Source organism: Rhinichthys klamathensis, unplaced genomic scaffold (assembly GCF_029890125.1).
Source record: "Rhinichthys klamathensis goyatoka isolate OS25496 unplaced genomic scaffold, OSU_Roscu_1.1 h1tg000035l_1, whole genome shotgun sequence".
Taxonomy (NCBI): Eukaryota; Metazoa; Chordata; class Actinopteri; order Cypriniformes; family Leuciscidae; genus Rhinichthys; species Rhinichthys klamathensis.
In genome coordinates, this window is record NW_026606583.1 from 7518869 (window position 1) to 7545477 (window position 26609).

Here is a 26609-nt window from a genome sequence, read left to right on the forward strand (position 1 = left end):
AAAAAACAAAAAACTGTTTCCAAATTTGTGTTTAGTGTTTTTATATAAAACACGGGCCACTTTGCTGTTTTTTGGGGAGCTTTGAAGAACTGTTGACGCACGAAATCCACGTGTAAAAAGGCTAGATGTATTTTTCCCCAAGCGCTTGAAAGCTATTTAATGTAAATGTGCAAAGCAAAGACTGAGTCGTTTGAGAAAAGAGCCCAGGCTCAGAGTTGGCAGAGGATCTGGTGTCAAATTTCTACCCTTGTAGGAAAAAATTGGGGCAGTTTCTTCTCCTGCTCCTTGAAGGTTTCCTCCCTTTCTTTTGGATATGCAAAATATGTGTTTTTCGCTGTTTTGTCTTTTGTCTGCTTTTGACGATAATAAAATAAAACAGAAAATGAAAACTAGAGTAGAAAAATATTTTATTTTTAAACATTTTACAAAAGGCTTACCAGTATGACTTTATTTCTTATTCTAGTATAAACCACAATTATCTAAGTGCAATTTCCAAGTGTTGGGTCAAGATTAATTAATTAATTAATTAACATTTTTATTTATTAATTTTCCCCTTTCTGCCCTGTCAGCAGTTTACATCGATGTAGGTGGCGTTAAGCCTGAGTGGCTTTTTATGCCAAATCTCCAAGGCTGCATCTGAAATCGCACATGGCTACTATATAGTAGGCGAAAAAAAGTTTGTGACGAAAGAAGTATGTCTGAATTCACAGTAGCCTACTCAGTGCACTAGTGTAGGCAAAAAGTCCCCAAATAAAGAAAATCTGATGAGAAGAAGTGCAGAGTGATGTCATCAAAATCACTGATCCATATCGGCAGACTGTAAGTTTTGATTGCTTATATCTTCTAAATGTGAATTTTGTCATTGTTTTGGAGCACATATAGATAACAATAAGGCTAACATTCACTCTAAAAGCCAAAAAACTTAAAGTTTGATTTCATGGGGACTTTAATAAAACACCTAACACACTCCGCAACATGTGACCGGCTGAAGCTAATATAAACCGAAGTGCAAGGTAATACTGAACATAATAGCAGACTGAATGACGAACTCATGTGAACTCATTCGAATTCCTCATATAAACTTGATGTCGTAATTGTTGAGCTGCTTAGACCACTGGATCATGTTATTGTGAAATATTTTGTTTTATTTATCTGGTTTTAGATGCTTGTATATTACTGCCATTGGTTCTGCTTGCTGTTGTAGCAGTTAAACCACCATGACCAGTGTAGTATAACTAACCGGCCAAAACCAGCATGACCGTGCCCAAAACATAACTGATAACGAGCAATGTTAACACAAAACTTCATACAGAAATCAGTTTTTATTGTTGACCTCTAACTTGTTGACCCCCGCCATTACACTATAGTGTTTTGAAGATAATTTATTCCTGTTAAAGTCCTGTTGACAAAAGGTGCTACATAATTGAAACTTTAGGTATGGCAATATTTGACAGCATGCTTTGGTCCAATGCTGGATGAAGAAGATATGCTGCCATCTTCTGGTTCTTGATGATCATTTCTAAAAGAAAAGGTGCAGTAAATACATGTACATAGTTTTGTAATGACGGTCATACAGCAAAAAGTGCATTGTAGACTTACCAAATATAGGCCTAAACAGTGTTTTTGCTTATATTCTGTGTGGTTAAGTGTGTTTTTGTTCTAACTGTGATTTAAAAAATGAGTTGAGATTGCAAGTAGTTATTTTAAGTAGAGGTAAATAATCTTAAACCTTCACGCGTATGTCTGGAATTGGTTTATATTTGCTAAACTAATTTTGGTAACACTTTACAATAAGGTTCATTAGTTAACTACATTAGTTAACATTAACTAAGAATGAACAATACTTCTTCAGCATTTGTTAATCTTTGTTAATGTTAATTTCAACATTTACTAATACTTAATTAAAATCTTGTTAACATTAGTTAATGCACTAACATGAACACACAATGAACAGCTGGATTTGTATTAACTAACGTTAACAAAGATTAACAAAAACAGTAACAAATGTATTGCTCATGGTTAGTTCATGTTAGTTAATACATTAACTAATGTTTAATAAATTAACCTTATTGTAAAGTGTTACCCTAGTTTTATACAGTATTTATTAAGTTTTATCATTTGGTTTCAATTGCGATTTCCCACAAATAGATTTAAGTAGCATTTCAAACAAAACAATTTTCATCTTTTTTTAATTATTTTTATATATATGCATGAGTAGATGTTTACAATACAAGCATATACAAGCATGAACACATTGTAATGTGTACAAAGTAAACTAGTACACAAAGTACTGTACCCAACACTTATATTCAAGTTCAGACCAGGGCTAATCTGAATATCACTTGGAGAATATTACCTGCATTATCCTCAAGTTTGCTTTTAGAGATCGCAAGCTTTAGATTGGATGGGTTAGAAATAATACAGAAAAATAGAAAAAGATTTGAACTAGCAAAAGAAGGCTTAACTTTGTACTGTCTAAACATTACCTTAATAATCTACACAAAAAATGTCATCCTTAATCTAAATAACTAATTTGCTATATAATTTGGCTTCCGTAACAGGCCCAGATGAACGACTTATTTTTGGCCGGAAAAATGCTTATAGAGGATGCCCTTGGCTGTGTCGAGGGCAGCGTCAGCGGGCACTGGGATGTGTGGGGCAATGCCAGCACCCTCCCAGGCCGGACCCTGAGCAGCGTCCGAGTGCTTGATGGGAATAGACAGGAAGATATCGCTTTCGCCCACACAGAAGGCCTCTGGGGGGTGACAACCTCCAAGGGTTGTCTCACCGATGATCATTGCACGTCCCAGCCTTTTCATGATAAAAACAAACTCCTCAGCAGCTCCAGCAGTCACACCACTGGTGAGGATTATCAAACTCTTTTTGCTGCCATATCTCTTGCCTAGATAGAGTAGAATTGCACACTTAATTTTGTAGCATGAAATATGCATATAACAATATACAACCCAGACAGCAACATAGTGGACATGCGGATTCAACGCGTACCAGATGTGGGCCGGATCTGGGCCGACACTATGTTGCTGTCTGGGAACACATAATCTACTTCAGGACACAGCATTTTTTTTGTGTTTAGATCAAAAAAGATACTTATTGAAACTGGTCTGCACAAAAAGTTAAATATGTATAGTCAGTTTAGTAATGTACCTGTAAGTTGTGTAAGGGTCAGAAGATCACTTGTGGTATTGGAGGGTCTGTCATAAACATGGTCCAGCACAATCTGCTTGTCACCATCAAAGAAGTATGAGCAAAAGCCAGCGATAGAAGAGGTAGGTCCACCAACATTGTTCCTTGAAAGAAAATTATAATAACAAAATTTATCGTAATATCAAATTATGGTCAAAGCCGGTGGATTAAAAATGTGTACATTATTGAATTTCATTCAGAACTGGTTAGCTGGATTTACAGAGCGAGAAACAACTATACAATACAATAATCACCTCAGATCAATGATCAGCGCGTCAGTGTCAATCACTTTTTTCCAGACATGTTCCACAATGATCTGAGCAATGGCAGCAACATGCTCAAAATCTCCAAACATGTCAAAGCGAAGGTAACCAATGTTGTTTTCAAATACATCAGTGTGGAATGAAACTTTGATGAGCTCAATGAACATCTCGGGTGTGGGATTCTGGAAGTTGAAGAAAAATTCTCATTCATAATTTTGCCTCAACAACCAACATATCTCTGAATTGTTATATATCAAAAAAAAAAAAGAAAAAAGAAAAAAAGTAGTGCATATAATGACTTACCATTGGAGGAAGTGCAGGAATATTGCTGGTGGTCTTCAGGCATTTGTCCCCTGACAGTTTTAGGAGGTCCGCTGAGAGCTTTACTTCCAGTTCTTCTTTTGTGGAGATCAGTTTGTATTCCCCACTGGATGCAACAGCTCCCAGCTTCTCAGCGACATCATCCCCGACACTTGGAAATGCATAGTTGTCTGCAACCAGTGTGGCTGCCGCCTGAACCAACCCTGGGATTTCAGCACGAAGTTTAATGATTGCAATGGCAGCATCAAGCGCATCTTCTGCAGCAACTTCAACATCTGGTGCCACTCCAGTGATTTCCCAGCTCTTGCCAGTGATGGGGTTAATAGACTTAGCAACTGGCACAGACACATAGAAGTCGGTGTCACCCACCTTGATTTTGTCCATTTTCATAGTTCCCCCAGCTGTTTTCTCCCCAACGATTGTGGCCCTTTTAAAGTGTTTAAGGCAGTAAGCAACATCTTCTGCAACCCCAAGAGTATCCTTGCTTGTCAGAATGACCAAGGGTTTGGAGGTTCCATATCTTTTCCCCAACAGGGTCGGTATGGACCACAACTCTATGGTGAGGTCGGACGTGCGATCGTACACCGAATCAATGTGGATTAATGGCTCAGGATCAGTGTAGTAAGACACAATATATGGGATTCCGGATATCTCACCACTGATAGCATTGCGGAAGTCAAGAATCATGCCAGATGTTGGGAGCACTTTGTCCCAGATGTACTCCAGCAAAAGAGGTCCAACTCTCTGAGCCATCTCCTCACCAATGATGTGTTGAATCTTCAGGTAGCCAATGTCGCCATCCAGGATCTCAACTTTGACCGTGGCTTTGATCACTGCGGCCAGATGCTCCGGTGGGATGTCAGGCATGGCCGGCGGTACTGCAGGAACGAAACCTGGCTCGTATGTGACGTTCACTCTGGAATCACCAATCGTTTTTTGAACCCCATCAGCCAGAACAGCGGCAAGGATGGCAGGGTCTGAAATGCCGAGGATCTCCGTGTTACTACTCGCAGCGTCAATTGCCTCTTCCAAACCGGCGAGTTTTTCTGGAGAGCAGTAGTTGTCTATGAGTATTTTTGCCATATCCACAATAAGTGTTGGGGAGAAAGCACAGTGAGCCACATTACTGAAGATCAACAACGACGCTAGTAGAACTACAGCTTGAGCCATTTTGGCAGGTTTCGGATTCCTGCTAATACGGCGCAACTGAACTCTCCTTCTGCAGAGAGGTTTGTCAACTGAGTCTGCTTCTACAGTCAGGTTTCTGTTAACACATGCATAAGAAGCTTTCCCTCACAATAAAACCTTAATCTCATTAGCCAAAGTTCTTCAGTTAGAAAATAGCAAGCAAAAATGTACGTTACATGTTACAATAAAATGAAGCACTTGTAGTTAAATGAATGGTATTTATTTATATTTACCTTTGTAAGAGTGTTTCTTAAATACAGTATTGTAGAAAGGAAATTCAATTCACGTGTATCAAATAACATTTTGTTGTAATTTCAGTGGCTAAAAGGTATACAAAGGAAACATTTACTGATGTCTTCTTTTTTATTTTATTCTATAGCATGTCTGTTTTTACATTAGTATGAGTATACAAAAGCACATCATCAAAAGAGCATTCTGGTGAACAATTTCAGAAATATGCCAGACATAGCTTTAAAAAACGTACATTAATTTTTATTACATACACATAAAACATTAAAATAACAAAGTTTAAATCCTTTCGACAATGTTTCGACAGTTTTACTCTAAAATAAAGAAGACGAAAAGAATAACGAAGCCTCTAGTTCTATTTCCCAGAATTTTTCTTTTGTTGTTTTTTGCCAATTATTTTCTGGGCAAGATTAAGTGCATCATTTGCTTGAACTTCTATATGTGGTTCAATCCCTGACACACTCCATGCTTTTCCAGTAACTGCACTCAAAACCGCCTGGTTGGGAATGGAAGCATATAGGATGCTATTCCCAATTTGGTACGTTCCACTTGAGAGGGCGCCTCCGATAGTGGGCTCTCCAATTACAGTGGCCCTGTTCAGGTCTTTCATTGTTCTAGCGAATGCCTCAGCGGCTGATCCAGTTATGTGACTTGTCAGGATATAAATGTCTTTCTGAGAGCCGTACCTCTGTCCTAGCACTTCTGGAAGGGTCATAACCTCTGTCACAGTTGTTGTGGAGCGATCAAAAACAGTGTAAAGGTGTTTCAAGGGTCGTGCATCAAAAAAGTAGGTGCAAATGAGTGGAATAGCCGTGGAATAGCCACCCGTGTTATACCTCATGTCAATTATGAGCATGTCTGTGTTCACCAGCTTGTTCCAAACAGCTTTGATGAGCTGAGGACCAATTGCTCGCACAACCTTTATGTCTTCCATCATGTCGAATCTCAAATAGCCAATATTTCCAGACATTACCTCTACTTTGAACAGGGCATCAATGATGAACCCGACCTCTTCAGGGGAAGGGATTTTGGGGATGTCATGAAGGGATTCAATTTCGCAGTAGAAAATGTGCAGTCTGTGGTCACCCGAGGTCTCCTGGAGATCTGCAGTGAGTTGAGATGCAAGAGATTCATAGTCAACAACTGACCGGTACAGTCCCTCGGTTAGTTTGGACCGTAACAGTCGACTCACTTTAGCTGCAACCTCAGGTTCAGTGTAATGTTTTTCCAAGAGATCTCCAGCTTCTTGCACCAAAGCCTGAATATCCTTGTGAAACGCAATGATTTCATGAGCTCGCTCAACTGCATCTTCAGCAAGCACGATGGCATCGGGAACCACACCGCCTCCAAGCCAACATTCCCCATTTATATCAATGAAATTTATGATGGGGACAGTGATGGCAAGGTTCGTTTCTTCAACTTGAAAAGTTTTGGAGTGAAGGAGTGTTCCAGAGGTGATTTCCCCTATAACAGTGCCTCGGTGCAAGGACTGCATCAGGTAAGCGAACTCTTCTCCAGCTTCTGCTGTGTAATAGCTTGTCAAAATATAAATACCCTTTCTAGAACCATAGGAAGGCCCGCTGATGTTACGGAGGGTGTGGAAATCAGCGGTCATGTTCCGGATGCTGTCGTAGATCGAAAAGAGGTGAGTGTTTGATGAGATGTCGAACATGTAGGAAAGCAGAATTGGCAAGGCCTCGGTGGATCCGCCGGTGTTATAGCGCAGATCGATGACCAAGTTCTCCGTGTCTTTGACAGGTTGCCAGACCTTCTCTTTGATTCGATCCTCTAGTCCTATCAAAATGGTGGGTGTTGGGAACCTGTCAAAACGCAGATATCCATTGTTTCCCGAGAGAATTTCCAACTTGAATAATGGATCAATAAGATTATCAAAAGATGAATGGTCTTCTGGTGTTGCATCCAGGCCATTGTTAGACAACCCTTGCATTGTCTTGATATTTAAACGAGGGTCTTCAAAGACGGTCTGCAGCTCATAATTAAGTTTCGCCGCCAAGTCCTCCTCAGAAACCACTGTGAAAAAGTCTGTTTTAGCGAGCTGATTTAGCAAAGCAGGGATTTTATCTTTAAACGAATAAAATCGCTTAATGATGTCTGACACTCTTTTAACTGCTTTCGGTAGTGCTTTCCTGATGGCAATGAGGGACTTGGCTTTGGCAACTCCTTCCTTCGGGTTGACTGTGACGGATGGCGAAACCCCGTTCACTTCCCAGCTCTGTCCTGTTACAGGGTTCACAGATCTAGCAACCGGGACCGTGATATAAAACCCAGAGTCCCCAACGCTTAACTTGTCAACCTTAACAGAGCCTCCGGCCGACCTTTCTCCAACAACGACAGCTCTTTTGAGATGTTTTAAGATGTAGGCAACCGCTTCAGCCGCACCAATGGTGCGCTTGCTGATTAAAACGATCAGCTCTTTTCTTTTCCCATATCGTTCCCCCAGGAGGGTCGGCATCGTCCACAGCTCCTTCGTGGCGTTAGTGGGTCGCTCATAGATTGTGTCGATGTGCAAAAGTGGTTCAGAGTCGGAAAAATAGGAAACAATGTATGGGAGACCGGAGAGCTCTCCCGCTGTGCTGAAACGGAGATCAAAGATCATCGCTGACGTATGCGCAACCTTCTTCCAGATGTTGTCGTGAAGGAGGCGTCCCAGTTTTGACACAGTCTCCTGACCTATAATACGGTCAATCCTCAGGTAGCCAACATTGTTATCCATCACCTCCAGTTTAACCGTGTTCCTGATTAGCCGTATCAGCTGTTCAGTAGGCAGCGACTGAAGTGCAGGTGGCGTGATCGGAGTATAATTAGGCTCGTAAGACACACTCAGTCTGGGGTCATTGAGTGCACCCTGAACGCCCGCAGTCAGGACTGATGCCAGTGTTTTCCGATCGGAGATGTGTAGGATCTCTCCGCTGCTTATAGCCTGTTGGATTGCCTCCTGCATACCGACTAGATTCTCTGGGAAGCAATAGTTGTCAAGCAGAATTTTAGCCATATCCAAGACAAGCGCAGACTGAAATGATGCACCGATGAACAGAACCTGACAAGCGACTATGATCAGGGCAAAAACCCTTACAGTCCCTGCCATCTTTTGCCGTTGGTTGTCGAATTTAGTCTGAGCCAGAGGTTTTTGTCCATTCATTTGGTGGTCCTTTGGCAGATAGAACAGGTTTTTGACAACAGCAACCACATAAGAGGCTTTTGCTCTGAATAAACCTTTAATCGCATTATCTGCAGTGCATCAGCAAGACATTGACAGATCAAAATCAATAAATATGGAAAATGTTGGAGAGGATATAAAATCTCTCTAAATGCACAGCTTCATCGTGACTTAAAGGGACGGTTAACCAAAAAATATCATTTGCTTACTCATTTACTTACATCCGTGGAACACACAAACAATGTCTTGGGATTTTTTTTTTTTAAACAAACAGTTTTTTCAAAATATCTGTTGTTTCACAGAAGAAAGAGGTTTAGAATTACATGAGAGTAAATGAGGATTTTTGGTACATATGATGTTTGTTTGGAAGATAAGTAAATCATATTATGGAAGGCAAAATGTTTAAGTACTGTGTATTTATTGGTGCATCTGTCTTTTTTGTATTTGGTCTCAATGGTAGCATTTTATTATACAGTCCTGTTCCACATGTACATACTATGCACTTATTATAGTAATTACAATAACTGGGTAATAACTAGGTACTGACCCTGAACCTAACCTTTACTGATGTGGTTACCTTATAATATACCCAGTACTTTCTTAGGTCAGTATAAGTACACATAAGTGTATGTAATGTAAAATAAAGTGCAATCATCTCAATGTTTTTGACCATGACAGGGGAAACATTTTAAGCATTAGAACATTAAAAATATTTGATAAGGGGATTATTTTCCAGTAAATGTGTCTCTTTACACATTTGCTTTTGGATTATAGTCCTGTCAGCCCTGTCGTCATGAGGGAAATAAGGTCAAGCTTTCAAAGGTGACGTCTGGGTCAGGCTAATGATGTGATTACACTGCTGAACAGGTGACTGTTAAATAAACACCAGGATAGAAATGCATTTGTATATGCAACACCACAAACCATAACATATATTTCTTACCAGGCAATTTAGACAATGGCTTTGATTGTATAACATCAGAGCATTACACTTTTTCTAAAAGAGGCTCATTTATTAACTGTACGTTACTGAATAGTTATTGTTTTTTTTAATCTTCTTACAGATTTCACCGCTTCATTATTTTCTATCATTTGTCTAAATATTAGAGCATTAGTGTGAATTTAGAGGCCCTTGCCACTTTTACAGAATGAAATTATGTAACCCCACATTCACTCAACACTAATTGGTGCTGCACTGTTAATCTTGCTTTATCTTTTAATGCTCAGTCTTATGCAATTCTGTCTGATGATTCCATGTGGCCAATCAGAGATTGGGAATCTCATTTTAAGATGACGAGTTTTGTGCAGTGTATCTGATGGGAGAAAATGTTTCTGAGCTGGAGATAAAAACAGGTTCGCATGAATATCTGTCCCTGAAAAGTATTGCTACGCTTTTTCATTTTTTTTTTATATATATAATTCCACAAAAACGTCCTCCTCACTATGTCTGAAATTTACCAGAACCATGCAAATCCTATGAAGTTTGTGCTTTTATAAATTCCATTATTTTGTTTATCATTTGAGGATCATGCGACTAGTATTTGTTAAGATCTAATGAATGTTACAGGCATTTTAAGCTATTACAAAACAATGTACCAGTTCCAATTGCTTACCTGACTGCAAAGCTCCACCAGCAGCAGAAAGCAAGCACTCACCACACACCACAATGAGCTTGGCTTGCTATAAAATGTATTAGGAAAGCCCAAACTGGAATTACTTTGATGCATGATTTCTTGCAATCAAATAATTTTTGGACTTTATTGATAAAATGTAAATCAAATTACATCATTGTAAAACAAAATATTTTGTATGTAAATATATATGCTGGACATACAATGGATTATATACAAATCTTTTTGTGGGGGGAGAAAAATAATAAAATTAATGGAAAAAAAAAGAAAGAAAAATAATTCGAGAGCCGGTTGTACAAAAGGAAGAAAGAATACAAAGTTATATCCACAAGCGTCAAAAGTGCTCAAGCCCTGAATGTTTCGTTCTGGAACTCTAGTGGGAGGTATTGCGTAAGTTTTGTTTGTTGTATATGAGCATTTCCCTGATAATTTTTGTCTGGAACTACCCAGAATAGGTCAATCTTGAAGCGGGACCACAGGGGCATTGGCCCTAGCTAAATTCTCATTATGCCCCATCCATATATACTTTTTTTAATTCATTATTTTTTATTTATTTTATTTATTTATTCGGGACAGTGCACATTAATAAACAATCTTAACATTTCTGTACAGACTGTAAATGAGCCAGGTTATAGCATAAATGCTAATTTTCACCTGTAGTCCCGAGGCAGGAAGACAACATTACTAAAGAACTAGGTATAGGTTTAAAATGCTTTGAAACTTTGCAGATTTAGACCTGAAACAAATACAAAGTACATGCAAGTACACGTCACACTGTCAGCGGCTTCTATTACTATTGCAGTTTTTAATAACAGGGTAGATCTTAGAAACATGTTTACAGCTTTCTGCCTGAGAAAGACCACATCATTTGTGGGTGTTACCCTATCGCCACCTTGAGGTTTCTTACTAGTATGTACAACTGGACCGCATGCTTGCAGTGCACTGGGCAAGCACTGACATCTGTTTTTGCATACTTGTGTAGAGTGTGTTGCTGTATTAAAATGTAAAACAAAAATCTCTAAGGGGGAATATCGCCCCTGATGTTTTGGTTATACAGCCAAATCTTAGAAACGCCCCTGGGTATGTCCTCAGCTAGTCGACGTAAGTGAAATGAAAACAGAATTATGGAGTCAATATAATGCCACATTTGTTTGCAAAAGAAAAAAGCATTGCAAAAGAGAATAACGATTTGCAAAAGAAAGTTAAAGTATTGAGCAAAAAAAAAAAAAGAAGAATTTATTTTGCACACAATAATACAGAATTGCAAAAGAAAAATAAAGTATTGAGAAAAAAAGTTGTTTTGCATTCAAAAATAAAGAATTGCAAAAGAAAAATAAAGTATTGAGAGAGGAAAAAACAAGTTTTGCAAACAAAAATAAAGAATTGTGAGAAATAAAGTGTACAAATAAAAATCAATGACAGCTGTAAAAAAAAATCAATGACAGCTGATCCTATTTTATCTCTGCAACAGATGCAGCAATCAGTTAAAGTGGAGTTTATTATTAGTCTTTGAGGCTACTTTCTACACAAGTAAAATAGGATCAAAGTTCTTAAAGTCCCCCTGTGGTGAAAATCCAGCTTTTAATGTTGTTTATGTGTCTGTGTGGTGTTTTAATATGCTTTAAGACAAACCATGTGCAAGTTCATGTCAACATAAAACACGGTTTGAAATCGCTGGTGTTTCTGACGTCACACACCTTGTAACCAATCAGATCAACGTGTGATCGTCAACCAGTGGATCTCTGAGCTGAGTGAGTGAGTGGAGGCGGGGCTCATTTGCATATTCATAGAACCACGTATACTAAATGAGGCAAGGGTGTCGAGTTACATTCAAGCTATTTTAAGACATGAAGAAATGTGTTTCGAGGAAAAAACTATTAAATACGTCATTTTAAGTTTTAAGGGATAAAATAATTGACTACAGGGGATCTTTAAGCTTCTTTTACAGCTGTTATTGATTTTTGCAATTAATTATATATTTATGTTTGCACTACTTAAATTCTTTATTTTTGTTTGCAAAACTTAGTTTTTCTCTCTCATTACTTTATTTTTCTTCTGCAATTCTTTATTTTTGTTAGCAAAACTACTTTTTTCTGCTCAATACTTTATTCTTTTGCAAATATAAGTGGCATTATATTGGCTTTATAATGGAAGCTGACTTTAACCTCAAGAAGCTCTTTTATATTAAAAGCACTTTTTAATTATGCTACACTCTTAAAAAAGGTTCTTTATTGGCATTTATGGTTCCGTGAAGAACCTTTAACAGAAAAAAGGTTATTCAAATGTTCTTCACTTTTAAGAACGGTTCATTGCAAGGTTCTTTGGGGAGCCCAAAACGGCAGATGGGAATGATAAAACGAATGCTGTTATTTGACAGATGAATGGGTGAGCAGCCGAACACTACCTACATCCACACTTTGCTACTTTCATCTCCTCGTACAGGTGTCGGACCGTGATGACACCCCTTTCTTGGTACATGACGGCGATTGGGTCCAGCTTGGTTGGGACGCAACAAGCCATGTTTGCCTTTTTGGGATTGCTCAGGTTAACCAGAGTTTGGATGATTGCATGTTTGGAGGGGCTTACGTCATCTGTCAGGGGGAAATAACACACCCCTTTGCACTCATAAGCGTCATATTCAGGTGGAGCCACGATCCATTTATCCCATCCGATGTCTTTGAAGTTCACCTTCAGCGAAGTTCTCCGACAGTAATTGTTCTTTGCTTTCCTCTTCTTCCTGGGGTGCTTGTCCACAGGAACATGATTTTCCACAAATATCCGCTCCTTCTCATGAAGAAGCATCTCTTTGACCTCATTCATCGACTCTCCCTTTCTGTTCCCGAGATCATCCGAAAAAACTATTACGACCGCCGAGCCGTTGTCCTCTAAACCCGTGCTTATGCCAAGAGATTGACAGTTTTGTTGGATTTCCACCTGGAGTTCACCCGCCCCGCGTCCAGAATCCTGCCAAATCCTGACGGCGCTGGTCACGTCGAAAGCCTCCCATGTGTTTCTGGCCTCAGTGACGTCTCTCCCATCCAGAAGCTGTAAAACGTCCGCATCCTGCTTGTATTCTACGCCGTAAACATGAATGGATGTGAATTGGTCAGCGCAGGTGCTTTTACTTCTTTCCCAGAGAGTGAACAGCCTCAGCTGGACTGATGTGATCTCCTCATGATTTGGGATGGAAACGTTGAATAGGAGCCCGTGTCGAGTTTTGTTGCCGTGTCGGACGGAATAAATAACATCTGTAAAGAACAGAAAATAGAGATTAATACAGCTTTTCACTCATATACAAGTGGCGTGAAAATTGCATCCACCTTAGAGACACTTACCCTGTATGATGAAGCTTCGGATGACATCCGACCGAGGGATGGAAGTCTTATCAGATGCGTATTTGTTATAGAGATCCATCATGAACTGAGGAGGTTGAACCTTTCTGTGTTCTTGCGGCACGCCTGATAAATTCAGCTTCCTTAAAAAGTCTTCCTTCCTGAAGCCCAGAAAGCTCTCCAACTTGGAGTCGAAGTCATCTTCTTCCTCAAGGTTTTGCTCTTCTCCCTGAACGAACATCGTGTCTTCCAGACTCCCTAAAGATTTCCCCTCGCAAAGCCCAACTGAAGTAGCAAAATTGACGGACATCAGAAGAAGCAGATATCGTAAACCCCGCATCTTTCGTTTGGTTCCCGAAGCGGATAGGTGGCTGTCTGCGGCAAGTTTTACATCTGACTTTGGTTTGTGGAAGATCCTTTGAAATCGGGGTTCCTCAAGTGAACCTCGGGTTCACTCCCACGTCCCACGCTAAGCAGAAACCAAAATAGTAGCATAGCTATTCTTATCTTTGACACCAAAGTCGTGGTTTGAGCTTTGTTATCTTGAGGAAGCTTGTAGTTAATGAGGGCTCTGTAAACACTCTGGGAACAGACTTTGAAAACTAATGAGAGTGATTTTGACAAACCCTTATTTACAGGGTCAGACTTACTTCTGGCTGTTTTTACCAAAGCATCTCCATCACTTCTGAATGTGTTTGTGTCTGCACATGTAAGATGCTTCAACTAATCAGCTTCGGCTATGATAAATATTAACATTATAGATTCCTTTCATTTGGATTCCTTTTCATTCGGCTGGAATCTGGCCGTGTAAAAGAGTTAATGGGTCTGAGTTGACCTTTGCCCCTTTGTTGCAAACAATCTATGTTCCTAATACAACTCATTAGGTCTTTATTCACAAAAATTCCTCCAGGATTTCAGTTAAAAAAAAAAAAACATACCAGTTTATACACCAGAAGAGCACTGGAGAATCTGGTTTAAGAAATGTTTGCATAAAAAGTCGATACAGTACAGTTTGAAAAAAAATAAATAATTATAAATGACATGATATTGCTATAAAAATACAAAACTCTCCTTTGATAAAGTTTCACAAAACCTCTTAGATGTTATTATTTTATTTTAAAATCCATAATCTTATGACTTTTCTATAGCTATGGCTAATCAATCCATCTGTTCTAACTTATGGGGTCCGTCCTTATAGGGGGAAAAACAATATTATGCCAAATCACGAAGCACTAGATGGCAGCATTACGCTGCACTTTCTTCATTCGTCCGTCTCCTCACAAATGACCAAAAATCATCAGCAGTTTTCTTTTCATGCAAGATCCAGGTGTTTAGATCCTATAGGTTACACTTTATCTAATAAATCAAATAAAACGCTTATAAGGATTTATAGCAACACTTTACAATATGATTTCATTTGTTAACATTAGTTAACTCGAACTAAAAATGAACAATACTTCTATCTACAGCATCTCATAATCAATGATAAAATAATACATTTATTAATAGATTTTTAAAAATAAAACATTAATGAATAACATAAACGAAATGAATTTTATATTAACAAAGGCTAACAAATGCTGTAAACATATATTGCTCATAGTCAGTTCATATTAACTAATGCATTAAAACTAATGTTAAAAAATGACACCTTACGTAAAGTTACCGGATTTGGTTACACTTTATTTTAAGGTGATGCAATTACATTGTACTTACTTAAATAAGTAATGAGTGATATTAATTAACTACATGTACTTATGATGTAGTTACACGATACTACATGCACTTACTATAGTAAATACAGTAAATTATGCATAATTACAAGTAGCTACGTCATCCTTAAAATAAAGTGTAAATCCGTTTAAATCACTAGGTTCTTTTAAATTTGCTTTGTACTTGTTTCAAAACAAAAACAGCTTGGCTTACTATATGTTACAATAAGGATTATATACAATTCGTAAAAAAAAAAAAAAGAGAGTGGAAAGAGGATACAATGTTTGTGTGCAAAGATCCAATATTAGCCTGTTTGAGGTGTCGAGGTCTTATTTGCAGAGATATAAAGTTCATTTTCGGCAGTCCCTTGAGCTGAGTTCATTGTTTTGCAGGTTGTATTTATCTATATGTCCATTATTGAGCTTGCTCTCCTTACCGACAGGCACAGGTCTCCACAGACATGCTGGGATAGACCTTCACTAGCATGTTCCTGCTGGAGTCCAGGAACAGCACAGCCAGAGAGCTCATCGTGTCGGGAACGCAGCACGGCTCTGGGACGCCAGGCACGATCCCCACGGCTCGCACTATACTCTGGATGGTCGCATGATTGGAGGGATGAACAACCTGCATTAAGAGAAGTAAAAGTTGGAGAAAACGACTGTCTTTTAACAAGGTTAACGTGACAATGCCCAAATGCATTTCTTAGTCCTATCCACCCACCTTATTTTTAAAGTCACCATGACATCAAAGTGGACAATTTTTTTTTATGGAATATTGCAGTATTTATTATAAATGACTTATCAGTGCACATCATTATTTCTTGAATCGGAATAACTTCCCCTCCCTCTTGCAGCATCTCTTCTCTTCTCTGATGACGAGGGCGGGGCAACCTGTCACTCACATGAGATCCACCAATAGCAAACCACAACCATCCAATCAATTCCCCACGGACGAAAGCAAGCCCCGCCCACATTTGTTCTTGTTCAAGAAGTCTTTCTATTCAGATATTCGTCAGAAAAGACAATCACAACCTTCATTTCATGCCGACTTTAAAGGGATATTCCACATTTTTTGGAAATAGGCTCATTTTACAACTCCCCCAGAGTTAAACTGTTGAGTTTTACCATTTTTGAATCCATTCAGCCGATCTCCGGTTCTGGCGGTACCACTTTTAGCATAGCTTAGCATACATCATTGAAGTGGACAAGACCATTAGCATTTCTCAACAAAAAAAAGACCAAAGTGTTTCGATATTTTTCCTATTTAAAACTTGACTCTTCTGTAGTTACATCGTGCACTAAGACCGACGGAAAATGTAAAGTTGCGATTTTCTAGGCTGATATGGCTAGGAACTATACTCTCATTCCTGCGTAATAATTCCTGCGTAATGATGCGTCATATCATTACGCCTGCTGCACTCATGGTACGGCAGTGAAGTTTCTTGATTATTACGCAGGAATGAGAGTATAGTTCCTAGCCATATCAGCCTAGAAAATCGCAACTTTACATTTTCCGTCGGTCTTAGTGCACGATGTAACTACAGAAGAGTCAAGTTTTAAATAGGAAGAATATCGAAACTCTTTGGTCATTTTTTTTTGAGAAATGCTAATGGTCTTGTCCACTTCAATGATGTATGCTAAGCTATGCTAAAAGTGGTACCGCCAGAACCGGAGATCGGCTGAATGGATTCAAAAACGGTGAAACTCAACAGTTTAACTCTGGGGGAGTTGTAAAATGAGCCTATTTCCAAAAAAAAGTGGAGTATCCCGTTAAGTCTTTTTTTTGTGTCAGAATTAGACCAATTGTTCTGCACATTGTAATGGACTGTAAGATAGGGCTTATTAAACTGGTAAAATTCTAAAACGATTTCAGCTCAATATTCAAATTAATCTTTCATGTCCACATATTAATTTTATTTTGTTGAGCTGCCGTGCAATAATGAGATAATGTACACTGCCCAGCCAAAGAAAGTTGCTGTTTGGATTTAAATAGGCCTATGATTGGATCATTATTGCAGTGTTTATTATGTTTCTTGCATGTTATATGTTTGCCAACAGTTCTTCTAACCCTAATTGATGGAGTGTGTAGCTTTTTATTTCTTAAACACCCATGTAGGAAGACACATCATGGCCATATTCCAGGATGACAATGTCAAGATTCATAAGGCTCAAATTGTGAAGGAATGGTTGTGAGGGAGCATGAAGAATCATTTTCACACATGAATTGGCACCTCTGAGTCCAGACCTTAAAAACTCATTGAAAGTTTTTAGATGTGCTGGAGGAGACTTTACAGAGTGCTGGACTCAATACAAGATCTTGAGCAAACATTGATGGAAATAACATCACAACATTTATTGCCAATTCATGTGTGAAAATGATTCTTCATGCTCCCTCACAACCATTCCTTCACAATCTGAGCCTGATGAATCTTGACATTGTCATCCTGGAATATGGCCATGATGTGTCTTCCTACATGGGTGTTTAAGAAATTAAAAGTTACACACTCCATCAATTAGGGTTAGAAGAACTGGTACAAACATATAACATGCTAGAAACATAATAATCACTGTAATTAGGGAAGCACTGATATTAAGATTTTGGCCGATACGATAACCGATAATTCTTTACATTTTAATGTCGATAACCGATATATTGGCCGATAAATCTAAATCCAAAATTGTATATAATTGTTGAGAGCCTGCGTAATGATGCGTCATATCATTACGCCTGCTGCACTCATGGTACGGCAGTGAAGTTTCTTGATTATTACGCAGGAATGAGAGTATAGTTCCTAGCCATATCAGCCTAGAAAATCGCAACTTTACATTTTCCGTCGGTCTTAGTGCACGATGTAACTACAGAAGAGTCAAGTTTTAAATAGGAAGAATATCGAAACTCTTTGGTCATTTTTTTTTGAGAAATGCTAATGGTCTTGTCCACTTCAATGATGTATGCTAAGCTATGCTAAAAGTGGTACCGCCAGAACCGGAGATCGGCTGAATGGATTCAAAAACGGTGAAACTCAACAGTTTAACTCTGGGGGAGTTGTAAAATGAGCCTATTTCCAAAAAAAAGTGGAGTATCCCGTTAAGTCTTTTTTTTGTGTCAGAATTAGACCAATTGTTCTGCACATTGTAATGGACTGTAAGATAGGGCTTATTAAACTGGTAAAATTCTAAAACGATTTCAGCTCAATATTCAAATTAATCTTTCATGTCCACATATTAATTTTATTTTGTTGAGCTGCCGTGCAATAATGAGATAATGTACACTGCCCAGCCAAAGAAAGTTGCTGTTTGGATTTAAATAGGCCTATGATTGGATCATTATTGCAGTGTTTATTATGTTTCTTGCATGTTATATGTTTGCCAACAGTTCTTCTAACCCTAATTGATGGAGTGTGTAGCTTTTTATTTCTTAAACACCCATGTAGGAAGACACATCATGGCCATATTCCAGGATGACAATGTCAAGATTCATAAGGCTCAAATTGTGAAGGAATGGTTGTGAGGGAGCATGAAGAATCATTTTCACACATGAATTGGCACCTCTGAGTCCAGACCTTAAAAACTCATTGAAAGTTTTTAGATGTGCTGGAGGAGACTTTACAGAGTGCTGGACTCAATACAAGATCTTGAGCAAACATTGATGGAAATAACATCACAACATTTATTGCCAATTCATGTGTGAAAATGATTCTTCATGCTCCCTCACAACCATTCCTTCACAATCTGAGCCTGATGAATCTTGACATTGTCATCCTGGAATATGGCCATGATGTGTCTTCCTACATGGGTGTTTAAGAAATTAAAAGTTACACACTCCATCAATTAGGGTTAGAAGAACTGGTACAAACATATAACATGCTAGAAACATAATAATCACTGTAATTAGGGAAGCACTGATATTAAGATTTTGGCCGATACGATAACCGATAATTCTTTACATTTTAATGTCGATAACCGATATATTGGCCGATAAATCTAAATCCAAAATTTTATATAATTGTTGAGAGCCTGATTACAAAAACAAAAGTCTCACCATTAAAATCCATGTCCCAAACACACAATTATAATAATGTTCTAACTATAATTTTATGTAGCCTATATGACAGACTTGTGTTGCACTTAAATAGCTTATATTTTCCTTTTTTGAAGTGATTCCAATCATATTTCAAGCAATTCAAAACCATCATGGTGAACAGTGCACATCTGAAGTGTCTCAGCTGAAGGAAATAATCCATTACTAATCGGATTTAATATTTCGACCAAATTTTTTTATTTGGCCGATAATGAAAACATTAAAAATGAACATATGATATCGATATGGTGGCCGATATATCGTGCATCCCTAACTGTAATAATGATCCTATTTAAATCCAAACAGCGACTTTTTTCAAGGCCGGGCAGTGTGCGTTCAGGCGGTCATTATAAACAAAACTAACTGAAATATAGAACATAAACTTTTATTCCCTTACCTTTGGAATCGGGAATCCACAGGTTCCTGCACAATAGTAGGCATCAAATGCTTTCGGCGCTAATATCCATTCGCTCCAACCGATGTCTGCGAAGTCCACCCTCAGGTACCGGCGCGCACACACTCGCGGTTCACTCCACTGCTTGCGTCTCGCTTTTTTCATGGTCTTCTCGTCAAAGGTGAGCTCCTGCGACCCTCTCGATCCCTCGTGATAGCCCTGGCCTTTTGACAATGGTTTGGGCTTTTTCGCAAAAAAGCCGCTGTCCCAGAACTCCCTGCTCTTCAGGTCGTTGTACTGGACGTCAGGAAGGTAGTTATTCTCCAAGTGATCCAGTTCCCTTCTGATTCTAGAGCTTAAAGAAGCTGTGGACGCTTTGGTCCTGGTCTCATCAACCACAGTAGACGGACTGTATCTCTGCAAACTCATAGCAATGCTGTTTGGTTCAGTTATGGCAACGTCATCAGCGTATACAAGAATGAACGGCAGACTGTGAGGAGGCAAACGATCATGACGTCTGTGGGGACCGAAGTCAAACTCAACGGCAATCGATAGTTCGCCGTTCACATGGGCTTGTTTGATGGCTGATGATACGTCTGTAATCTGCCAAAGCCCCTTTCTGCTAGGGGACAGTGTGATGTTGCACAGCTGAGAGGGGATGGCAGCGTTTGGTGATGTTCCTCTAATGATGAGACGTGTTGTGGTGAGTGACTGAAGGTACTGGAGACGGCATGCGGATCCGCGGGAACGACGGCAGGCCCAAGGCCGCTGACGAACTTGCTGGTCAAGAAAGTGCAGAGTTGACGTCAGTATCGTCTCTGAATCGGGGATGGAGGTCAGGTTGAAGCGGAAAACAACTTTGTGGTGGGACAGCTCTGAAATAAGGCATTTGAAAACGTCACAAGTCATTAATTGCTGCTCGTCGATTTAGCGCGGGTTTTACGCTCATGCATGCATGTGATTGACCAGTAAAGTTTCCAGACAACATCCTCATAAACAACACATTTTTCACATTTTAGATTTAACATCCGACCACATTCTATGGTTTACGAGGTAGTTTAATAAAAAGATAAACACGGCTCCTGAATCGGTCTCTGGCCATATGGTAGTGTTTAGTGAGCCGCTCTCAAGGTTTCTTTCTTTCTTTTTTCTGTTTCCACTAATACCCTCTCTGTGTTTTAATAGCGCACCTCCAGTGGAAACTTAGCAGCTCTGAAACACTGAAATAATGGGGAAAATGCTATCTGTGCATGATTTCACATATGCTTATCATATATAGCCTAATTCATTTTAATCCAGGTGCATGTGCATATTTTTTATTTATGTAATGAATATTCAAAAGATGGGTTATGGGTCTTTTTTCCCCTTGTATTTCCTGAAGGGTTTCCAACAAATAAAATACTATACTTAACACTGGCCACACTATCCACCTTATTCTGCTCTAAACAATGCGCGCTGCCATGACGACGACTCCGGTTGTCAACTTCCGGTTCGTAGCGATCGACCGGTAAGTTACTAGCAGAGAGAGAATGAGTTCAGGTTCCACATGTGCTGTTGTTGGTTGTTTTAACAATTCAAAGAAGATACAAAACTTTTTAGAAACTGAGTGCTTCGAGCATAAGATAAGAAGGAGAGAATGTCCGTGTCCGGTTCCGTATCAGCTACATTCAATGCCAGAGTGTAGACATTTAGAGTGGTTAGCTGCGCTAAAACTGAAACATCCACCGAAAAAGGTGTACGTCTGCTCGCATCATTTTGTTGACAAACGCCCCACGGATGACCATCCCAACCCGGAATTATACCTTGGATATGACAGACCAGTGGTGAAGAAGAGACGTGCAATTGTTCGTGTCGAAGCGACAGGTAAGCCACTTTTAATGTTGAATTCTGTTGAGTTAACGTTAGCTACCTCCGGTTGTTTACATTTTACAAAATATTTATTTTATCTGTGGGCAGCCTAACCTATATTTTTACAATCAATATGCCCCAGCCTGAAATATTCGTGTCATCTGTGGGCAGTCTAACCTACATTTTATGAATAATATGCCCATTATGTGGATAATATGTAATAATTTTATGTAACACTATGCCCATTATGTAATAATATGCCCATTATATGCCCATAATGTGTTTACATTTTTACGAGCTCCACCGGCCTGAAATATTCTTGTTATCTGTGGGCAGTCTAACCTACAGTTTTTTTTTTTAACAATATGCCATTTATGAGTAAATATGTTAAAAACATGGCCATTAATGGTTTATGCCTTTGTCCACCGAATGTTACTGTAGGTTTAATGCTATATGAGTGCTATCTTTATGTGGGCTAGGTAGTTGTTAGCCTGAGCGAGGAAGAGCTTCCATCACCATTTATCATAAGCTTTTACTATAATGTTGTCAGTGTGAGAAACATGGACAGAAAGAGTTTAACATGTAGCCTATGTGCTCTTTTTTTTTACAGCAACAGCAGAAGTGACAGACCAGGAGGATGAGGGCATACCTGAAGTGCCACAAGTATCATACAGCACTATTTCCACCCAGTGGGAAGATCCATTGCTTTGGGACCACAACTATGGTGAACAGCAGGGTGCTGATGAGACAGCCAAAGATGCCACAACACAAACTGAAGATTTCAGCTACTCCATGCTTCAGAGTGATGCCGATTCATTCCTCTACACTGGAGTCTCACTGGAAACCTTCAACTCTCTTGTTTCCACCTTAGATGGATTTGCTGAAAGGGCTTTTGTTTTGTCAGTGCGTGATCAGATACTAATGACACTGATAAAATTGAAATTAAATCGTGTGCTGGGTGACCTTGGTAGGCAGTTTCATGTGTCTCAGAGTGTTGCCAGTAAGGTTATCTCCTTCTGGATTGATAAAATGGAGGAGGTCTTGCGCCCTCTTATTATCTGGCTCCCAAAAGAAACCATTAAGGCCACTATGCCAACTGCATTCAAGAAGTTTTTTCCCAACACTACCTGTGTCATTGACTGCAGCGAAAGTTTATTACAGAAGGCGAAAAATCTTGACTCTAGAGGGGAGTCCTACAGCCATTACTACTCGCACAACACAATCAAATACCTTGTTGCTGTTGCCCCATGTGGCTTAATCATGTTTATCTCAACTGGATATGGAGGACGTGCCAGTGACAAATATATCACTATGAACTCTGGTATCTTGGACTATTTAAAGCCTGGAGACGAAGTCATGGCAGATCGTGGGTTCTTGGTTCGTGATTTGCTGTTTGAAAAAAGGGTCAAATTGGTTCTGCCTGCTTTCACTAGAGGGGGTGCCCAGCTAACTGAGGAACAAGTCACAGCATCTCGCAGGATTGCAAATGTTCGGATTCATGTTGAGAGAGCAATCAGACGACTTAAAGTATACAAGATCTTGTCTCAAGTAATACCAATAAACATGACCCCCAAAATTGAAAAAATCCTCAGAATCTGTGCGGCCCTCGCAAACTTAAGGGGTGATCTCATCTGTGAGTAATAAGTGAAAACAGTGATGTTCTGAGGTTGTAGTTTCATCTGCACACACACACACACACACACTTTACACATCTACATAAATTGCTCCTGTATATTTCATATTGACACTCGCTGCCTTTTTTAATTTTTGACTGTTTATATTTACTCTTTGTATGAAATTTAGCCTGAAATGGTTTTGGATAGTCATGTTAATTCAAAAAATCTTGTATAATATGAATTACTGTTTTTTTTATATTTTTTTTATATATATATATATATATATATATGATATTTGTATTTTTGTAATTGAATTTGTCATGAAAATAGCTTTGAATGCTGATATGGCATTAAATAAAATAATCTGAATCTGTAAGAAATTTGTTGTTATTATTTGAGTTTGTGTACAATAGATTTTATCAGATTTGCATACAATTTTACATGAACAACATTATGTATTCATAAATATTCACTTATGTACAACAATACTTATGCTCAGCATTTTTACATGTATAAAATTGTTTGGGTAAAAAAATTAGTTTTCATACTGTTAACAGCAGCAGCACCTAACAGTTGTTTTGTGATTTGAACTAAATGTTTCTGAGGGATATTTTCTATTAATTCATTATGCTCATGTATCTGTTCTGCAGTTTCAGTCGCTGACCAACAAATTCATCCACAAGCTGGGGCAACATTGTTGAGAAATAAAATCTCTTCAGATGTCCTACCCTCTCCAGAACATAGGGCTCATCAAATGGTACAGTGAACATAACTGTGTCAATTGGGCTCCAGATAAACAATTTGGCCATCTTCAGACCGGCACAAAACATGCCTAATTGTATCTGCATGTAATATCCTCGACTACCGGTTTTCTGAAGTTGTGGTACTCCATCTACTAGCTTGATGTCACTGCAGTTATGGTCAAGTTGATCCAAGAGGGTAGAATGGAGTTTACTTGGGACGGGACATTTTATTTCGAGTAGGACAGATGAGTCAATTACCCCATCTGGGCTGGCTGACAACCATGGCTCTGTGACACTAACAACGATGCCCCTGTGTGTAATACTCATGCCTTGCTCTCGAAGTGCATTACCAGCAACCACCTCATTCTCCTTACCATAGTTTGTGGCATAGTTGCCACGAAAGGAGGGGTACAGGTGCTCTGCCATAAACTTATCAGGATTGGTGGATGCTCTAGAAGGAACCTTTTTAGCTGAACTTGCAGTTATTCTCAATTTTCTTGCATTGTGCCACAAATCGGAAGAACTCTGCTCCCTTGTTTCAGATTCTAAAGTAGAAGCCTGTGCACAGCTCACTTGAACATACAACTCATAGAAACTTTTACATGTCTCACATGTGAGATCAGAACCAGCATGTGTTTGATGGGGTCTTAAAAATCTTGCATCTACTGCAGTATTTGCAAGGCTACAAGGTTGCTCTACTGGTTTTACACTGTAACACTTGCCCAATAGACTGTTTTTTAACAAGAAAAGTGGCTTTGTTGGGTCTTTGTCTACATTATTTATCAATTCTGCTTGTGACATATATTGTGGGGTGTTTGGTAATGGCTGAGCACCTGACACACTAATGCTAAATTCATCTCCTGCCCTGTGGTGGCTGAAATTTATGTCCCTCAGTCGTTTTGGCTCAAGGTTCCTGACTGTCCCTGCATTCCACCTGCGCTGCTCATCTGTACATGCAAGCCCTGTCTTCCCGGTAGTAACTGCATTCTCAACCTGTCATGAGCACATTCACCTAAAACGTTACCAGAATCTGCTCTATATGCTTTTGCCATGTGTTTCAGATTGTGTCATCCCCACATCGCTAAACTAAATCGAAAAAAACATGCATCAAATGTGATCTGATCAAGTTATTTTTTATTAAATCACAGATAAAAACAAAATGAACTTTTTTCTTTTCTTCATACCTTCCAAAGGATAGCTGATGCATGACTGCACGATCGCCCTAATCCAGCAATACATGAACATCCGGCAGTCTCTATCACCCCCGACTGCTGCAGCATAACCCAAGCAATAAGCTTAGGCTGATTAGCACTTTGACTTCTGTCTACCTCTGCTTTCAAAAATAAATAGTCTCCGTGCTTCAGTAAGGAAATGCGCCCGACTTTATTACTAAAGAAGTAATTGAAGGCCTCTGTGCTTTTGTAATTGCGCATCTCCTCATGATCTACACCCTCCGAAAAAAATAAATAATTAATAATGTCAATATGGCTAACTCCTGGCCAAAGCTTCATGTCATCCACCCAACCTGTCAATTTTGAGGGATGTAGCACTCTGATACGGTCGCCTTCACGATCTTTTGTGATTTCATCAGCGGTGTGTAGCCACCGACTACTTCCCATCTTGACAGAATAATTATCTTATACTTTAATAACTACAATCTATCACCGCAGCCTTTACGCGAGTGCTAGCATTCTATGTAAACAAACACTTCAACCGGAAGTAGAAAACCGTTTAGTCAGTTGAACCCGCTATGAATCATGGGAAATAGAACGGGCGAAGAATAAGGTGGATAGTTTAAGGTCCAATTCTCACAATTAATTATTAACTACGACTTTTGCCTCAAACTTCTAATTACTGTTTCTTAATAGTTAATAAGGGAGTTGTTAAATTTAGGTAATTAAGGGATGTAGAATATGGTCGTGCAGAATAAGCCATTAATATGTGCTTTATAAGTAGCCTACTAATAAACAGCCAATATCCTAATAAGCATGCTAATAAGCAAGAAGTTAATAATGAGAACTGGACCCTAAACTAAAGCGTAAACACTTAATGAATGCATAAAACAAAATTATATTGTATTTGATGAATTATTTATATGTAATGTCTTGTATTTTTAGGCATATTGCATTTTTGAAAATATATTAAATATCATTTAAAAAATCATGACAGTTAAAAATAGCCTACATAAAAATTTTTTAAGCACAAACACAGCGTGATATGAAATATGAACTATAAACATGCATTGCTGTATTTTAAATCGTTTTTTAGTAGTTAGTTTCACTCACCTTGGACTCCTCTAAAGCTTCGGATTGTATTGGCGTTCTGTCGATGTTGATGATGATGCTTCTTGCTGTATTTATCATAAACTCTGTACATATTAACAGTCATCATGTCTCGAGCAGGATTGTGGAATGACGGTTCTGTTGCAGGGATATCTCCGGTCAGCTCTGACGAGTTCACTGAGCAAACTTTGACGATGTTTAGACAGAGAAAAATGTGAGCCACCACCGCACAAACTGATGCCATATTCACAACTGATCCTTTTATAATCGAGTAAACTAGACGAAAGTGGAAGACTGATGGAAAGCTCGGCGTGAGAAGGACTGATCGAGTCGGTGGAGGATGATGATGATGATGATGTCTCGCGCTCATACACTTGTTTCTTACTTCTGAGGCGATGATGACAGATGATGACGTGCAGCCAACGAGAAGCTAAAGCATCTTTCTGAAGCGATGCAGTTCACACACACACACACACACACACCTCTACAGCTCATGCTGTTTCACACCACGATCCTCTCTCAATGTATTGCACTTTTTGCAATTTATGGGATTTAAACATTTTTCTT

At 39.0% G+C, this 26609-nt stretch overlaps 4 protein-coding genes across 4 annotated transcripts; all 4 read right to left on the reverse strand.

The window, feature by feature from the left end:
* Positions 1-2512: 2512 nt before the first annotated feature.
* LOC130080642 (retinol-binding protein 3-like) lies at positions 2513-4970 on the reverse strand. Its single transcript, XM_056246087.1, has 4 exons — positions 3771-4970; positions 3459-3649; positions 3166-3308; positions 2513-2902 (listed from the first exon to the last, which is right to left on the reverse strand). Exons 1-4 carry the CDS (start codon positions 4956-4958, stop codon positions 2577-2579), a joined length of 1848 nt encoding a protein of 615 aa, XP_056102062.1. The 5' UTR covers positions 4959-4970; the 3' UTR covers positions 2513-2576.
* Positions 4971-5546: 576 nt separating this feature from the next.
* LOC130080641 (retinol-binding protein 3-like) lies at positions 5547-8305 on the reverse strand. The gene has a single exon (XM_056246086.1). The coding sequence runs from the start codon at positions 8236-8238 to the stop codon at positions 5581-5583; it is 2658 nt and encodes an 885-aa protein (XP_056102061.1). The 5' UTR covers positions 8239-8305; the 3' UTR covers positions 5547-5580.
* Positions 8306-12419: 4114 nt separating this feature from the next.
* On the reverse strand, positions 12420-13706 carry gdf2 (growth differentiation factor 2). The gene is made up of 2 exons (XM_056246089.1): positions 13370-13706; positions 12420-13282 (listed from the first exon to the last, which is right to left on the reverse strand). Exons 1-2 carry the CDS (start codon positions 13704-13706, stop codon positions 12435-12437), a joined length of 1185 nt encoding a protein of 394 aa, XP_056102064.1. The 3' UTR covers positions 12420-12434.
* A 1500-nt stretch (positions 13707-15206) lies between these two features.
* Positions 15207-26351, reverse strand: gdf10b (growth differentiation factor 10b). The gene is made up of 3 exons (XM_056246088.1): positions 26046-26351; positions 19557-20428; positions 15207-15703 (listed from the first exon to the last, which is right to left on the reverse strand). The coding sequence occupies exons 1-3, from the start codon at positions 26284-26286 to the stop codon at positions 15512-15514; spliced, it is 1305 nt and encodes a 434-aa protein (XP_056102063.1). The 5' UTR covers positions 26287-26351; the 3' UTR covers positions 15207-15511.
* Between the last annotated feature and the right edge of the window lie 258 nt (positions 26352-26609).

Coding starts and splice junctions, on each gene's coding strand:
- LOC130080642 (XM_056246087.1), bottom strand. CDS start 4,958: ATGGCTCAAGCTGTAGTTCTACTAGCGTCGTTGTTGATCTTCAGTAAT. Junction 3,650..3,770: donor TTCCTGCACTTCCTCCAATG/GTAAGTCATTAT, acceptor TTCAACTTCCAG/AATCCCACACCCGAGATGTT. Junction 2,903..3,165: donor GACCCTTACACAACTTACAG/GTACATTACTAA, acceptor TACTCTATCTAG/GCAAGAGATATGGCAGCAAA.
- LOC130080641 (XM_056246086.1), bottom strand. CDS start 8,238: ATGGCTAAAATTCTGCTTGACAACTATTGCTTCCCAGAGAATCTAGTC.
- gdf2 (XM_056246089.1), bottom strand. CDS start 13,706: ATGCGGGGTTTACGATATCTGCTTCTTCTGATGTCCGTCAATTTTGCT. Junction 13,283..13,369: donor CCGAAGCTTCATCATACAGG/GTAAGTGTCTCT, acceptor TGTTCTTTACAG/ATGTTATTTATTCCGTCCGA.
- gdf10b (XM_056246088.1), bottom strand. CDS start 26,286: ATGGCATCAGTTTGTGCGGTGGTGGCTCACATTTTTCTCTGTCTAAAC. Junction 20,429..26,045: donor AAGCTTTAGAGGAGTCCAAG/GTGAGTGAAACT, acceptor GCCTTATTTCAG/AGCTGTCCCACCACAAAGTT. Junction 15,704..19,556: donor GTGGATTCCCGATTCCAAAG/GTAAGGGAATAA, acceptor CTCTTAATGCAG/GTTGTTCATCCCTCCAATCA.